General features: G+C 44.0%; 1 protein-coding gene across 1 annotated transcript in view; it reads left to right on the forward strand.

Moving 5' to 3' along the window:
• HOOK2 (hook microtubule tethering protein 2) overlaps nucleotides 1-15348 on the forward strand; it is a gene marked incomplete in the record, with an annotated part of 1827100 nt that overhangs the window by 1058402 nt on the left and 753350 nt on the right. Inside the window, 1 exon segment of the mRNA XM_044084742.1 lies at nucleotides 6513-6650. Coding sequence (XP_043940677.1) covers nucleotides 6513-6650 — 138 coding nt within the window.

A 15348-nucleotide genomic window follows, 5' to 3' on the forward strand; every position in this document is an offset into this window, starting at 1 on the left:
TTAAAATACCACAATTCCGTTAGAGTGGGGTTACATAATTATGTATGAAAATTTTATGTAGTTAATCAGCATACAGATTTGTACCTAATTTTCATGGGCCTTAGTCCAGATTTTTGATGTTTCCTGGTTGAGAGGTATTGTTTCTGGAGCTTTCCCATTGGGCCTTTGCTGAAAATGGACAGCTTTGTCCAGTTGGACCTTCCTGATAAATGAAAATAGCCAGAGATTTCGGGCATTTGTTTAAGGTTTTCTGTATCTGGATTACACTTTCAGTTCTCTGCATTACTCTCTTTGTTATCCACTGCTCCAAGGGTATTCGCAAAGTGTCTAGGTCCAGTGTTCGCCTAGTGCATGCTGCAAGTTCTATACAGTTTCTTTATTTAGACAACTTGCTTGCCTTTGCAGTGTTTTTCAGTGTGTCAGAAATCCAGGAGAGCATTCATCTTGTCTTGCTCCTTCCCACAGGATTGTGTCCCTGCAGTATTTTCTGGAAACATCAGTTCAATGAGCTGTTCTTCCACAGGAAAAGGTAGATTTATATCTAAATCTTATTTCTGTGTTTTTTCCCATTTGGTCCAGTACTTCAGCAAAGGAATTTCTCAGGATATTAGAATTCATGGCATCTATAATTCTCATGATTCCTGTAGCCAGACTCCACATATGAAAGATTCAGTGGTACGTAAAGTCTGTATGATCCCAATATCAGCACCCTCTGACTTTTCCACTTCCAGTTTTGGGGCTTGTAAAAAGGGACCTGCTTTAATGGAGAGAGTTTTATCTGAATCCAGATCTGCAAGTCTCCTTGCCATTTCCAGTGCTGTCTCCAACAATAGATGCCTCAGACTTTACTGGGGGAAATATGGCTTTGGGGGATAAAGTACAGACCCTTTGGGAACATCAAAGGGATGTTGGCAATAATAAATGCAGTCAGCACGCACAATCATCTGTCGTCCCTCAGACCTCTTCAAGTGACATGCAACACCACAGTGATGTAGTAGTAAAAACAAAGGGGATTCCAGGTCATACCTTCTGTGCAGATTAGCAGTGGTAGCCTGGGATATAGCAATTCAGTACAATCTCATTCTACAGGCATCTTACATTCTGCCAGAGCAAGACATTATGGCAGATAAGCCGAGTAGGATCATGACCAACTCCTGTGGATGGAAATTGAATCAGGGTATTCCAGGATTTAATCCAGCTATGGGGAACACTTCAGATAGATTGATTCATCTACATTCACAAAAGCTGGCAAATTTCTGGAACTGGAAGGAGCAAGACAAAATGTTCTCCTGGATTCCTGACACTTTGAAAAACACTCTGCAAAGCAGGCCTGGAAGATAAAAGCATTCTCACTTTCTTGGATGGAAATGTTCCTATATACTTTTCTACCCTTACCACTTATACCCAGGGTCATTCTGAATATTCAGGAGGGCTCCCAAAGATTATTGTGGTGACCTCCTTCTGGCCCAGGCAACAATGGATGTTCTTCGTGTTTCACTGTTGCAGTCATTACATTTGGGTAATCTGCTGGCAGGTTACCCTCAGTCGGCCTGAATATCAAAGTCTTTGGTCCTGTGTTGGTTGCTGTCTCCTATTCCATGACGTCAGGTCGTCAGGGGTATAAAACATGCAGCCGACGCCATTTTCTTCAGTCTTTCTTGCCACGCGGTGCCTGAAGCAGAAGCAGTTCGCAAGTGCCAGTCGGCCGACTCCTGAAATTTTTGCATTCCAGTTTCAGAACCAAAGTCTTCAATTAAAGCTAAGTACCCCATTGGGGAAATTTTTTTCCTCTTTACCGATGTCAGTAAAAGTTAATAATTGCATTACTTGTGGGAAGCAAATACCTCCAGGATTTTCATTTGTACTGTATTCCTTACCTAGGCCCAGATCATAACGTGCCTTGCTGTCGGTTTTGTGCTAAATTTAACCAACGCACTATTAAGCGTCGGTATATCTTTTCTTCAAAATATTTTAGAAACTGATTTAATTACCCTGAAATGCCATCTGATAGCAATCTGACTACCGGAGTTCACAAAAAACGCAAAGAAAAGGACATAGACAGTCGAGGTCCAAAACCGACGAAGCGTCTCCTTAGCCAGTCACTGGTTCGCTGGTACCTCCGTGAGGTGCTTTCGCAGACCCTGATTACCCGCTACTTTCGAGTCGCAGGCCTCCACCGAGACCCATGTGGAGTCTGGCATGCCACAAGCTTCTGAAAGTATTGTACCCACGGATGTCTCTCCCTCGGATGGGTCCAGAGCCGCTGAGCAGGCACAGGCTTCTGAGGGTGTTTTCAGGTCTCAGCATTTCTATATAAAACTGATGCCAGCTTCAAAGACAAAAGCAACTTCTATGGCTAAAAAAACGATGCATGAGCCACGTTCTCAGGCCTCTATGCCCAAAAAACAGATCAAAATGGCTGAAGACTTTATTACCTTGATCAGGGGTTCCAAACCCCCCTCCCCGATAAGAGGGCTAGGCAAGACACTGATTATGAATCTTCAGATCAGGTTTCTATTTCTTCTGATTCGTCTTCTGATCAAGAATTTTCTATACCACCCTATGAGGATTCGGATGGAGAGGAATCCATCCCATCTGCATCTCCTCCTGAAGATTATTTTTTTGGAGAAACCTTGCATACTTTGAGGGAACATTTTCATTGGGAGAGTCAGGATTTCTCAGAATCAAAAAAGAGGCTTGGGGATTTCCTTCTTCCTCAGCATAGGCCTTTCACCATACCTCCTGTATTAGACATTGTTGATGTGTTTTTATGCCCCAAGATTCTCACTACACCTTTCTAAACATACTGGAAAATATTAAGATACAACCAAACACCCTAATAATGGGTGATTTGAACTACCCTGCTATTAACTGGGAAAACTACTCGGGTACCAACACCTTTTCCCAACGGTTCTTGGAATTCATAAATTCCAACGCCCTGGATCCATTGTCCCACCAGGGGCTCCTAGACCTGGTCATTACCAACATGGGAGATATATGCTCCACACCAGTGGCATCCCCTCATTGGTCAGTCCTGGCCATAAGCAAATCACCCTTGACATCCACATTCCCACCCCCACCCCCCAGTAAGGCAACCTCCATAAAAAACTTCTCCAAAGCCAACTTCATACTAAGTCAGAAGTGACAAACTTCATGGTACCCATGTAGATGGGAGCTGAAAGTTCGACTGCTGAATCCTACAATAAGGCACTGTATGAGCAAATCCACTCATGCATGAATAGTGCCAAGATGCTCTAATCCAAAAAAAGGAAGCCAATCTGGTGGTCCCCTGCCATAAACAACTATACAACAGAAGGAATCAACTGTTGCAGAAAAGAGGAAAATCCCAGGATGCAAAAAAAACTCCCTTACCAGCCTCAGTAAGAAGCTGAGATCTCTCAAAATCCTCCAAGGCTAGTTATGAAAATAAAATTGCCAAAGATTCCAAAGACAACCACAAGGCATTCTATAGTTATGTCAAGAATCTAAATGTCACTGCTCAGATATGCTCTGACTACAACAGAATGGCATTAAATATATTGATCCCAAAGATATTGCCAATATCCTGGCAGATCGATTTAGGGACAACTTCACCCCCCTCCCTCACCCCATAAAAGATTACCAAATTCCAGTAATCACGGCCACACAGGTAGAAACCGCACTCTCCAAAGCTGAGTACAGCATCCATGGGACCAGATGACATCCCGGGCTGTGTACTGCATGAAATACAAAATGAGCTGGCACCTCATGTAAGTGTCATGTTTAATCATAGCCTCACCTCAGGTTTCTTGCCCACTGAGTGGCGAGCAGCTACAGTTATCCCACTCTACAAGGGGGGATCCACCTTGGATCCCAGAACTACCGTCCCATCAGTCTGACAAGCTTGATCTGCAAGGGCATGGAACGCATCATCATGGAACTTATAAACAAAGACATTGGCAACCTTCAAACACTGGACTCCACCCAGTTTGAGTTCGTGAAGGGCCAATCTTGTCTCCTGAACCTGATTGACTTTCCAGAGCTGTGGACGAGGGTATGGCGGTCCACACAGCCTATCTGGACCTCGCCAAGGCCTTTGACACCATCCCCCACTCTGGAATCATAGATAAACTTACTAAGCTGGGCGTAAATCCCTACGTCACTTGATGGGTTGCCAACTGGCTTACTGACAGAACCCAGATTGTAAAAGTAGCCGACTCCAAATCCATCTCCAGACAAGTGGAGTACCTCCGTGTTCAGTCCTGGGACTGCTCTTGTTTGGCATCTACTTCTCCGAAGTACAGGCCAACACTAAGGGACTCTGGCTAACAAAGGTTACAGATGACTGCAAACTGGGAGCCATTATTGAATCCCCAAATTATGTGAATATTCTACAAAAGGGCCTTACAGAAACAGGTGCTTGGTGCCAGAGACATGGGCTCAAGCTTAATGCCAAGAAATGTCTAGTTACCCCCTTTGGGAAAAAACATGTACCTGTGAATTACCACATAGGTGGCAGTACACTAAACACCGGAAGTGTGATGAGAGACTTAGGGACACAGGTGGACAGTGGTCTCACCTTCGATAACCACATCGCCATAACAGTCAGGAAATCCTTCTATGTGGCACACCTCATCACTAAGGGCTTTTCATCCAGAACAAAAGGAGGTCATTGTACCACTGTACTCCTCCCTCATTAGACCCAATATAGAGTACAATGCCCCATTTGGTATGTACCTCTCAAGACATCTGCAACAGCTGGAAAGGCCACAGAAATACCTCACTAAAAGAATCACAGGCCTAAAGCAAATGCCCTATGCTGACTGTCTAAAAAAACTCCAGCTATACTCTGTGGCATGTCGTCTACTCAGAGGCGATCTCTGCTTAACATACAAGGCCATGTCAAACCCTGAGCTGTTGGACATGCTCTACTTAAAGAAATCCCAATCCCTCAGCCACACGCTCCAGGGATGTAAACCTTGTCATCACAATGAACAAAACATTCTGGAGGGATAGGTTCCTGATTCAGAGACTCCCCATACTCTGGAATAGACTGCCCATACACGTCAAGTAGAGCGCCTCCTTGGCCCTCTTCAAAAGGAACTTGATGATTGGATGGGAGATAGGATATTCACCCTGGGGAATCATGTCAGTTGCCCTGCTAGACAGGGGTCCAGGGAAGTAATTATTGTGGGAAGAAATATCCGAGAAATTGTTTGGCTAGGCTTGTATAGGCCCTAGCTTAATACCAACCTATGAACCTATAAAGATTGGGCATAGTCCTAATCCTGTCTTTATTTGACACCTACCACATTCCTTAATGCTAATACCAGTGCTAGGTCCCTTTCTTGATGTCTAAAACCTTTAGTAGTATTATCATTGCTGGTTCCCTTTCTTGATCAGTCGCACTGAGAGGTAACCCTCGGCCCCCACATCTTCCCCATTTTTTTTGTGAATTCTACTGTAGTACCCAGCTGAAATTTTCTGTCCAATTTAACAGGTGTTTGAATGCCTGCAGCATGATGTTTGGACAGGCATATACTTTAGCTTCTTGAGGAATGAACTGCAAATCTGTTAAATTGCATGCAAAGTAGATTAATTACAAAAGGAAGTCACAGCTTCAGTAAATACAAGTTAACCTTTTCTGATTCCTGGAATGGAAGAGTTCCCAAACAATTTTATCATTTATACGTTGGAAGGTGTCAGTGCATGCAAGAAATTCATGCCGAGTATTTCCTTTTGCAGAGTATTTCCTTTTACTCAATGGTTATTGAACCATGGAGATGCTGTATTTCAGTTTGTTTGGTATATTTAAGTAATAGAGGGTGTTTGGTAGTGGGGTTAAGTCCATCACTTAGCATTAGTATGGGGGGGGGGCTTGCACCCCTGACAAAAATTATTTTTATGTACCTTCCACCTCCATTTTTTCCACATTATTTAATTTCACTGATTTTACTGTCTTTTTGTTGTATGCCTACTACTTTTAGGGGACCTGAATTGCATGTTGTGAAGGCTAGAGTCACTGCTTGTGTTTCTGGCCACTAGTGGTTCTAGATGGTGTTACATAATGCCACACCCCACAGATAACCCCACGATTAATAGAGCAGACCAGTAGCTTTTCATCGCTGTCTTTTCTGACTGGCCATCTGCTAGATCCATTTACGTACACAACTTAAGGTTGCTGCTGATGCGTTCAGGTTGAGCAGACTTAGCTGTAATTTGTAGTGTCCTTGTTTCTTCTGTAAGCAAGGGTTACTTGAATGCATTGGGGTATAAGTCATAAAAGTTGAGATGTAACTAATAATGAATGGTAAATTTATGTAGCTGTATAGTTAGCTGTTAGAGGGGGAACATGTTAATAGTATGCTGGAGTACCCTGCCGACTGGCATACTAATAAGTTTTGAGTTGACACTGGATGTTTGTAGACCAGCAATTATGCCTTTGTGAAGAGATTTCTTGGTGCCTGGAGTAGGTTACATTTTGGTCATGAGACATTAGCGCTGATTTAATGTCCTTACATTTGTTGTTTCAGGGATACAATTGTCCGCCTGCAGCAGGAGAACAAGATGCTGTGCAGCCATGAGGAGACTTACAAGTGCAAACTGGCAGAGACCACAAAGTTGCTCGAAGAGGCAAACCGTAGCCGCAACACACTGGAGGTGGAGAACCGGTAAGTAAAGCTGCAAGCTGTACAGCCATTGTAATCAGTATTCTGTGTGAATCTTTGCTTTCCTTTGAAAATTCACTTTTAGTCATTTCTTCAGCTTTTAATTATAATTAAGTTAAAGGAGTACTACATTTGTGGAACACAGGGTGGCAGGGAAGAGCTTGTACATTATCCCCATCATCTGTGTTTGAAGATGGTATTTCGGTATCTTCTTCCCCATAAAGACATTACAGAGCATAACTCAGGGCAGGTACTGTGCCACTGAAACCTCTCCAGCATCTCACTACTTCAGTACTTGTTTTTGGCTCATGTAGGTAGTGTGATGGATGTACTGCCCTGAAATAAGTATGCTTTGAAATGAAAATGCTAATTTTCATAGTCTGTCTACCATCCCGCCAGTGGTAGCTGATTTTGGTGCACAATCTGCCACCCCTCCACCCCCCATTGTGATTTTTTTCTGCTACACTTGTGTACGCATCTCTTATTTTGGGTTCCTTTCAGATACCGTACCTCCATGTCATGATGCAACTACTCTAGCGCGACTCCCTGTGACCTTCTACTCGGACACCAGGGTCCTATCCCCTGCTGAGAACTACTGTTAAAATACTAGGGTTCGTATGCCCCTGAGTGGGCAGTAGTGCATCTACCCTGTGGTATGTCATTGCACTACTGTTCCTAATTGTAACCTGCTGTCAGTGCTCTGGATTTTCTTCCTGTGACTTGTCACTGCACTAATGCACCCTTCCCTCGCTGTATACTTCTGTAACTGTTTACTAGTGTACAGATCCCTCACTGTCAGTTGCTGTCACTATGCAGTTGCATCTGTATCTGTCCTCTCACTGGGAGCTGCTGCCATTACATCAGTGTACCTGTCCCTCGAGCTGCTGCCTAGGTGCTTGTGTGCCGGTCCCTCAGTGAGAGCTACTATCACCACATTAGTGTACCCGTCCCTCACTGTGAGCTGCATTCACTGTAGTAGTGTACCCACCACTCACTGTGAGCTGCATTCACTGTAGTAGTGTACCCACCACTCACTGTGAGCTGCATTCACTGTAGTAGTGTACCCACCCCTCACTGTGAGCTGCTGTCACTGTAGTAGTGTATCCACCCCTCACTGTGAGCTGCTGTCACTATAGTAGTGTATCCACCCCTCACTGTGAGCTGCTGTCGCCAAAGTAATGTACCAGTCTCTCACGAAGTGCTGCAGTTACTGTAGTAGTGTTCCCTTCCTTCAGTGTGAGCTGTTGTCTAGTGTTCCCATCCTTCAGTGTGAGTTGCTGCCACTCTACTAGTGTACCCTCCCCTCCCAGTGTGCTGGTGTCACCGCAGTAGTGTGCCCATTCCTCCTTGTGTGCTGCTGTCACCGCAGTAGTGTGCCCATTCCTCCCAGTGTGTTGGTGTCACTGCAGTAGTGTGCCCGTTCCTCCCCATGTGCTGCTGTCACTGCAGTAGTGTGCCTGTTCCTCCCAGTGTGCTGCTGTCACCGCAGTAGTATGCCCATTCCTCCCAGTGTGCTGCTGTCACCACAGTAGTGTGCCGTTCCTCCCAGTGTGTTGGCGTCACTGCAGTAGTGTGCCCGTTCCTCCCCGTGTGCTGCTGTCACTGCAGTAGTGTGCCCGTTCCTCCCCGTGTGCTGCTGTCACTGCAGTGGTGTGCCCATTCCTCCCCGTGTGCTGCTGTCACTGCAGTAGTGTGCCCGTTCCTCCCCGTGTGCTTCTGTCACTGCAGTAGTGTGCCCGTTCCTCCCTGTGTGCTGCTGTCACTGCAGTAGTGTGCCCGTTCCTCCCCGTGTGCTGCTGTCACTGTAGTAGTGTGCCCGTTCCTCCCCGTGTGCTGCTGTCACTGCATTAGTCTGTCCATTCCAAGATCTGTTGCAGTCCACGTCTTCCATTCTCCCTTCAGACCTGGCTTGGGGAGCAGTTTCCAGAGGGGTAGAAGTGCAAGTTCTGTGGAGTTTTGTAAGTAAACAGAAGTTCATAAATAAGAGTGGGATGTTGGTGGTTACCAATGCATTGAAGGCTGTGAATCGTTCTTAGTCCCCAGTGCCTGTGCAAGTGTACAGACAACACCACAGTGATGTGATTCATAAAAAAAAGTGGCTGGAAGGATCTTACCCTTGCAGTGAGGGACAGGTACACTAGTTGGAAGTAGCATCGTTGCTCACTTTTACTCTTCAGGCTTCATACATTCCTTCAGAGCAAAGCTTGATTGCAGATGAGCTCAGCAGAACCAGAACAGACCCCCCCCCCCACACACACACACACACACACACACACAAATGGAAACTTCATCCTGTGGTCTTCCAAGAATTGATCCAGCTGTGGGAAACCCACCTCATGTAGATCTGTTTGCCTCCTATCAGAACAGACAGCTAAAGAAATTTTGCTCCAAACAGGTGTGGAAGATAGATGTCTTCTCATTCCTGTGGATAGGAATGTTCCTGTGTACAGTTCCACCCTTTCCACTGATTTTTCAGTGCTCTAAATATCTAGTGGAGGGACTGTCCAAAAATTGACCCTGGTGACAGCGGTTCTCCCTTTTCAGTCTAGTCAAGGTCAGTTACCACAAGCTTCCTCACAGACTGAATTGACTCATCAAGAAAGTTATGAGTTTGATAAACCGCACTCTGAAAAGTCTTCAACTAACTACCTGCATGAAATAGTTTTGGTACCTTTTAGACACTTTTTTTTCTTAAATGTCAGCAAGTACTAAAGGAGGACAAAAACCTTTTACTAGAAAATCATGTATGTGGAAGTAATTATTTTGTTGGTGGTAGTCAAAGAACCAGAGCTAGCTGATATGATGGAGAGAAGGAAGGTTGATATATTGTGCGTGCAAGAGACCAGATGGAAGGGAAGTAAGGCCAGGTGTATAGGAAGCGGGTTCAAATTGTTTTATCATGGTGTGGATGGCAGGAGAAATGGGGTAGGGGTTATCCTAACAGAACAGTATGCCAAGAGTGTTTTGGAGGTGAAGAGAGTGTCTGATAGTGATGTTTATGAAGCTTGAAATTGAAGGTGTAATGATGAATTTTGTTAGTGCATATGCTCCACAAGTTGGGTGTGCGATGGATGAGAAAGAAAAATTTTGGAGTGAGTTGGATAAAGTGGTGGTGAGTGTACCCAAGGGTGAGAGACTAGTGATTGGAGCGGACTTCAATGGGCATGTTGGTGAAGTGAACAGAGGGGATGAGGAAGTGATGGGTAGGTATGGTGTTAAGGAGGGGAATGCAGAAGGTCAGATGATTGTGGATTTTGTGAAAAGGATGGACATGGCTGTGGTGAATATGTATTTTAAGAAGAGGGAGGAGCATAGGGTGACTTACAAGAGTGGAGGAAGATGCACACAGGTGGATTATATCCTATGTAGGAGGGCCAGTCTGAAGGAGATTGGAGACTGTAAAGTGGTGACTGGGGAAAGTGTAGTTAAGCAGCATAGAATGGTGGTCTGCAGGATGATGTTGGTGATCAAGAGCGGAGGAGTGTGAAAGCAGTGCCAAGGATTAAATGGTGGAAGTTAAAAAAGGGTGATTGTGATGTGGAGTTCAGGGAAGAGTTAAGACAGGCACTGGGAGGCAATGAAGCTGGGTAACTACGGCAGAGCTAGTAAGGGAGACTGCTAGGAAGGTGCTTGGTGTGACATCTGGACAGAGGAAGGAGGACAAGGAGGCATGGTGGTGGTATGAGGAAGGACAGGAGAGTATGCAGAGGAAGAGGCTGGCGAAGAAGTGGGATTGTCAGAGATGAAGAAAGTAGACATGAGTATAAGGAGATGAGCATGGCAAAGAGAGAGGTGACGAAGGATAAGGCATATAGAGAGTTGTATGAGAGATTGGACACTAAAGAGGGAGAAAAGGACCTGTACTGATTGGCTAGACAGAGGGACAGAGCTGGGAAAGATGTGCAGCAGGTAAGGGTGATAAAGGACAGTGAGGGAAACGTACTCAAAAGTGAGGAGAGTGTGTTGAGTAGATGGAAAGAGTACTTTGAAGGGCTGATGAATGAAGAGAATGAGAGAGAGAAGGTTGGATGATGTAGGGATAGTGAAGCAGATTAGCAAGGAGGAAGCAAGGACAGCTATGAAGAGGATGAAGAATGGAAAGGCTGATGGCCCAGATGACATACCAGTGGAAGCATGGAGGTGCTTAGGAGAAATGGCAGTGGAATTTTTAACCAGATTGTTTAATGAAATTTTGGAAAGTCAGAGGATGCCTGAGGAGTGGTGAAAAAGTGTTTTGGTACCTATCTTTAAGAATAAGGGTGATGTGCAAAGCTGCAGTAACTACAGAGGGATAAAATTGATCAGTCACAGCTTGAAGTTATGGGAAAGAGTAGTGAAGCTAGGTTAAGAAGGGAGGTGATGATTAGTGATCAGCAGTATGGTTTCATGCCAGGAAAGAGCACTACAGATGCAATATTTGCTCTGAGAGTGTTGTTGGAGAAATACAGAGAAGGTCAGAAGGAGTTGCATTGTGTTTTTGTGGACTTAGAGAAAGCATATGACGGGGTGCCTAGAGAGGAGTTGTGGTATTGCATGAGGAAGTCGGGAGTGGCAGAGAAGTATGTAAGAGTGGTACAGGATATGTACAAGGGTAGTGTGACATTGGTGAGGACTGTGGTGGGAGTGACGGATACGTTTAAGGTGGAGGTGGGATTACATCAAGGATCAGCTCTGAGCCCTTATTTGCAGTGGTGATGGACAGGTTGACAGATGAGATTAGACAGGAGGCCCCGTGGACTATGATGTTTGCAGATGACATTGTGATATGTAGTGAGAGTAGGGACCAGGTTGAGGAGACCCTGGAGAGGTGGAGATATGCTTTAGAGAGGAGAGGAATGAAGGTCAGCAGGGCTAAAACAGAATATGTGTGTAAATGAGAGGGAGGGTAGAGGAATGGTGAGGATGCAGGGAGTAGAGTTGGTAAAGGTGGATGAGTTTAAGTACTTGGGATCAGCAACTCAGAGTAATGGTGAGTGTGGGAGAGAGGTGAAGAAGAGAGTACAGGCAGGATGGAGTGGGTGGAGAAGAGTGTCAGGAGTGATTTATGACAGACGAGTACCAATAAGAGTGAAAGGGAAGGTCTACAAGAGGGGGTAGTGAGACCAGCTATGTTATATGGGTTGGAGATGGTAGCATTGTCGAAAAGGCAGGTGTCAGAGCTGGATGTGGCAGAGTTAAAGATGTTAAGATTTGCACTAGGTGCGACTAGGATGGACAGGATTAGGAATCAGTATATTAGAGGGTCAGCTCACGTTGGAAAGCAAGAGAGGCGAGATTGCGTTGGTTTGGACATGTGCTGAGGAGGGATGATGGGTATATTGGGAAAAGGATGCCAAGGATGGAGCTGCCAGGTAAGAGGAAAAGAGGAAGGCCTAAGATGAGGTTTATGGATGTGGTGAGAGAGGACATGCAGGTGGATGGTGTGAAAGAGCATGATGCAGAGGACAGGAAGAAATGGAAACAGATGATCTGCTGTGGCGACCCCTAATGGGAACAGCCGAAAGAAGATGAGTCAAAGAACCAGTACCACCTTCAGGTTTAGTTGCCTCTGGTTCTTCCTTATTTGCTAGAGTTACTGTAACAGCTGCCTTTTGTGTTCTTTTAAGGTACATTGTTGGTTGTTTTTGCTTCTCTGTTCTTAGATCTCCCTCTTTTCTAACTGTAAACAGGTTAAACATTTTTTGAAAGGAATGTTACATGTCACCCACCAAGAAAACTGGCAGCTCCTCCATTGGATCGGAACTTTGTATTTAGAAACTTACTGTATCTCCGTTTGAATAAATAGACAAAAATAAGGTGACCACACTGTTAAAGGAGACTCACAAACAGAACTGCCAAACTAAGAAAAATAAATGAGTCAACCAACATGGTCCAAGAAGTGCAAACAAGCTAAACTTCCCTTGAACACCAAAAAATATATAAAGAACTGGTTTATTGAGGAAGGTTAGCGCTTTCGTGAGGTTACCACTTCATCAGACCAGAATACAGAAACATATTAAAACACAGAGATATTTAAAAGGTAACACAACCAATCAGATAAAACCAATTAAAAAAGACCAAACAGAGTGATGTAACCCATATCACCGCCTACTCAGTAGGGCTGGTTTAAGAGGTACACCACTGTTAAGTTCTGGGTATTCAAGTGCTTGCAAAGAAAAACAATCCATTTTAACTCGCACATCTCAATAACATTATTAAAATCACCTCTCCTAATGTGGGAATCCAAAAGTTGTAAAACCCCAAATTTAAAAGTATTGTGTCCTGAAAACAATAAAGCATGATTAGCTAGAGCATTGGATGTTACATGGTTACGTATGTTGCCTGGGTGCTCAAGTATCCTTTCTCTAAGCTGTTGTGTAGTTTTATCCACATAAAAACTATCAAAGGAGCAGCAGGTGGCCAAATATACCAAATTGCTGGTCCTGCATGTCGCCACAAATCTGGGTGTGAAGGTACATCCTATAATGGGGATGTATAAAACAAGAGTTCATTGGATACAGAAGAGCATGCTTTACAACTATGGCAAGGAAGCCTACCAACCTTCCCTGTGGGTATAGGAGGTGGGGATCTTGGTCCATAGCATAAAAGTCTTTTAATAGACATATTTCTATAAGTGAAGGAGTGGTACTTGCACACTGTTTCTCTCACCTTTTGATCAGCTAAAAGAATAGGCCAATTCTTCCTTATAATATTGCAGTAATGCTGTTCATCGCTATAATATATAAGAAAAACCCTAGGGTGTAGGGCTTCTCCCGACCTTCAATCGCTTTCACAATCCTTCTATTAGAGGAAAAATATGGGAGTCCCTCTGCCTTGTCGTTGTTGCAGAGTAGCAATCCTAGCATTAGTTGTGTGTGTCTGTGAGTAACCTCTCTGAGAAGCCATCACTCAGTCTATGTACAGTTTGCTCAAACACAAGGTCATTGGTACATAACCTAGAGGCCCTTAAACATTGACCGTTCAGTATGTTAGAGAAATATGTGGGGGATGCATGCTGGTATGATGAAAAAGCCCATTCCTCCAGCAGGGTTTCCTATACAGTGTCCCTAAAGTACCATCAGAATTCTTAAAAATGGTAACGTCCAAGAAATCAATAGAAACAAGTGAATAACAGTAAGCCTAAGGAAATCTGATGTACTTTGTTGCTCCACATCACCCTCTGATAGGAAAAAGTCATCCACAAACCTGGCATAATATTTTACATGATGACCAAACATATTACTGCTATATACGTAGTCCTCCTCCCACTGTGCCATAACCAGATTAGCATAGCTGTTGGCACAGGGGATACCCATAGCCACACCTAGTAGTTGGAGGTAATGCTGGTTCTCAAACAAAAACACATTGTTATTCAGAATTAAATCTAATAAAGTACAAACAGTCACCATGCCGTGCATGAAGTGACCATGGTGGGATAGAAAGTCTCTCCGCATCAACTCCTGCCTGATTGGCGATAGCAGTGAAAAGTGTTTTAACATCCAAAGTTACAAGCAAAATATCAGCTAGGGAAAAAAAACATCAACAAGAGAACTTAATAAACCAGATAGAAAATGTTCAGTATCCTTCAGAATTGCAGGAGATTCAACCAGTACTGACTTAAGCTGCATTTTAACAAGTCTGGATAAAGGCTCAGTTACCCAACTACGTCCTGAAACAGTGGGATGCAGTGGGGGATTGAGGGTGCCCTTATGATCTTAGACAATCCATGAATAACAGGAACAGAAGGATATTCAACAGTCAAAAAAAATCATAAATGTCTTGGTCAATTAAACCACACATGAGAAGGTCATAGAGTTCATTCTTAACATTAATACATTTGTCTACCTCTCTTCCACTAGTCTTGCTGTAAGTAAAACAGTCATCCAGCATAGCTGACATACCAGCCAAGTAATCAGTTCTGTTGAGAACCACAAAGGCTCCTCCGTTGTCAGCCGGTCTGATACTGATAGACTCCTCAGCCTGCAATTGTAAAGCAATAGTTTCCTCTGGACTTAAATTACAGAAACGCTGTTTAACACTACCAGAGGATTCAAAAATGTCCCTTTCACATAAATTCAAAAAGGATTCCACAGTTGCATTGAGTGGTGGACAGCAGGTACTTGGTTTACGTAAAATATTACCAGAAACAGGCATATTCCGTGTTCCGAATAGCATTTCAAGCATGATTTTGCAAACAGTCTAATGTGAACAATAACATTAGTAATGTTAGACTTACTGTTAGGAACGAAACTCAGGCCTCTGTTAAGGACTGCTAGCTGTGTGGGAGGTTTCCGGAGATAAGCATTCACCAAGAGGGAAAACCTTTATACCTCGTGCGAACAAGGATTAGTATACAGTCTAATTTTTCACTCACTCCCACACAGCTAGCAGTCCTTAACAGAGGCCTGAGCTTCGTTCCTAACAGTAAGACTAACATTACTGATGTTATTGTTGACATTAGACTGTTTGTTTGCAAAATCATGCTTGAAATGCTATTCGGAACACGGAATATGCCTGTTTCTGGTAATATTTTATGTAAACCAAGTACCTGCTGTCCACCCCTCAATGCAACTGTGGAATCCTTTTTGAATTTATGTGAAAGGGGCATTTTTGAATCCTCTGGTAGTGTTAAACAGCGTTTCTGTAATTTAAGTCCTGAGGAAGCTATTGCTTTACAACAATTGCAGGCTGAGGAGCCTATTAGTATAAGACCGGCTGATAA

This window comes from Protopterus annectens, chromosome 9.part0, assembly GCF_019279795.1.
Source record: "Protopterus annectens isolate FY-2018-M chromosome 9.part0, PAN1.0, whole genome shotgun sequence".
In the NCBI taxonomy this organism is placed as follows: domain Eukaryota; kingdom Metazoa; phylum Chordata; order Ceratodontiformes; family Protopteridae; genus Protopterus; species Protopterus annectens.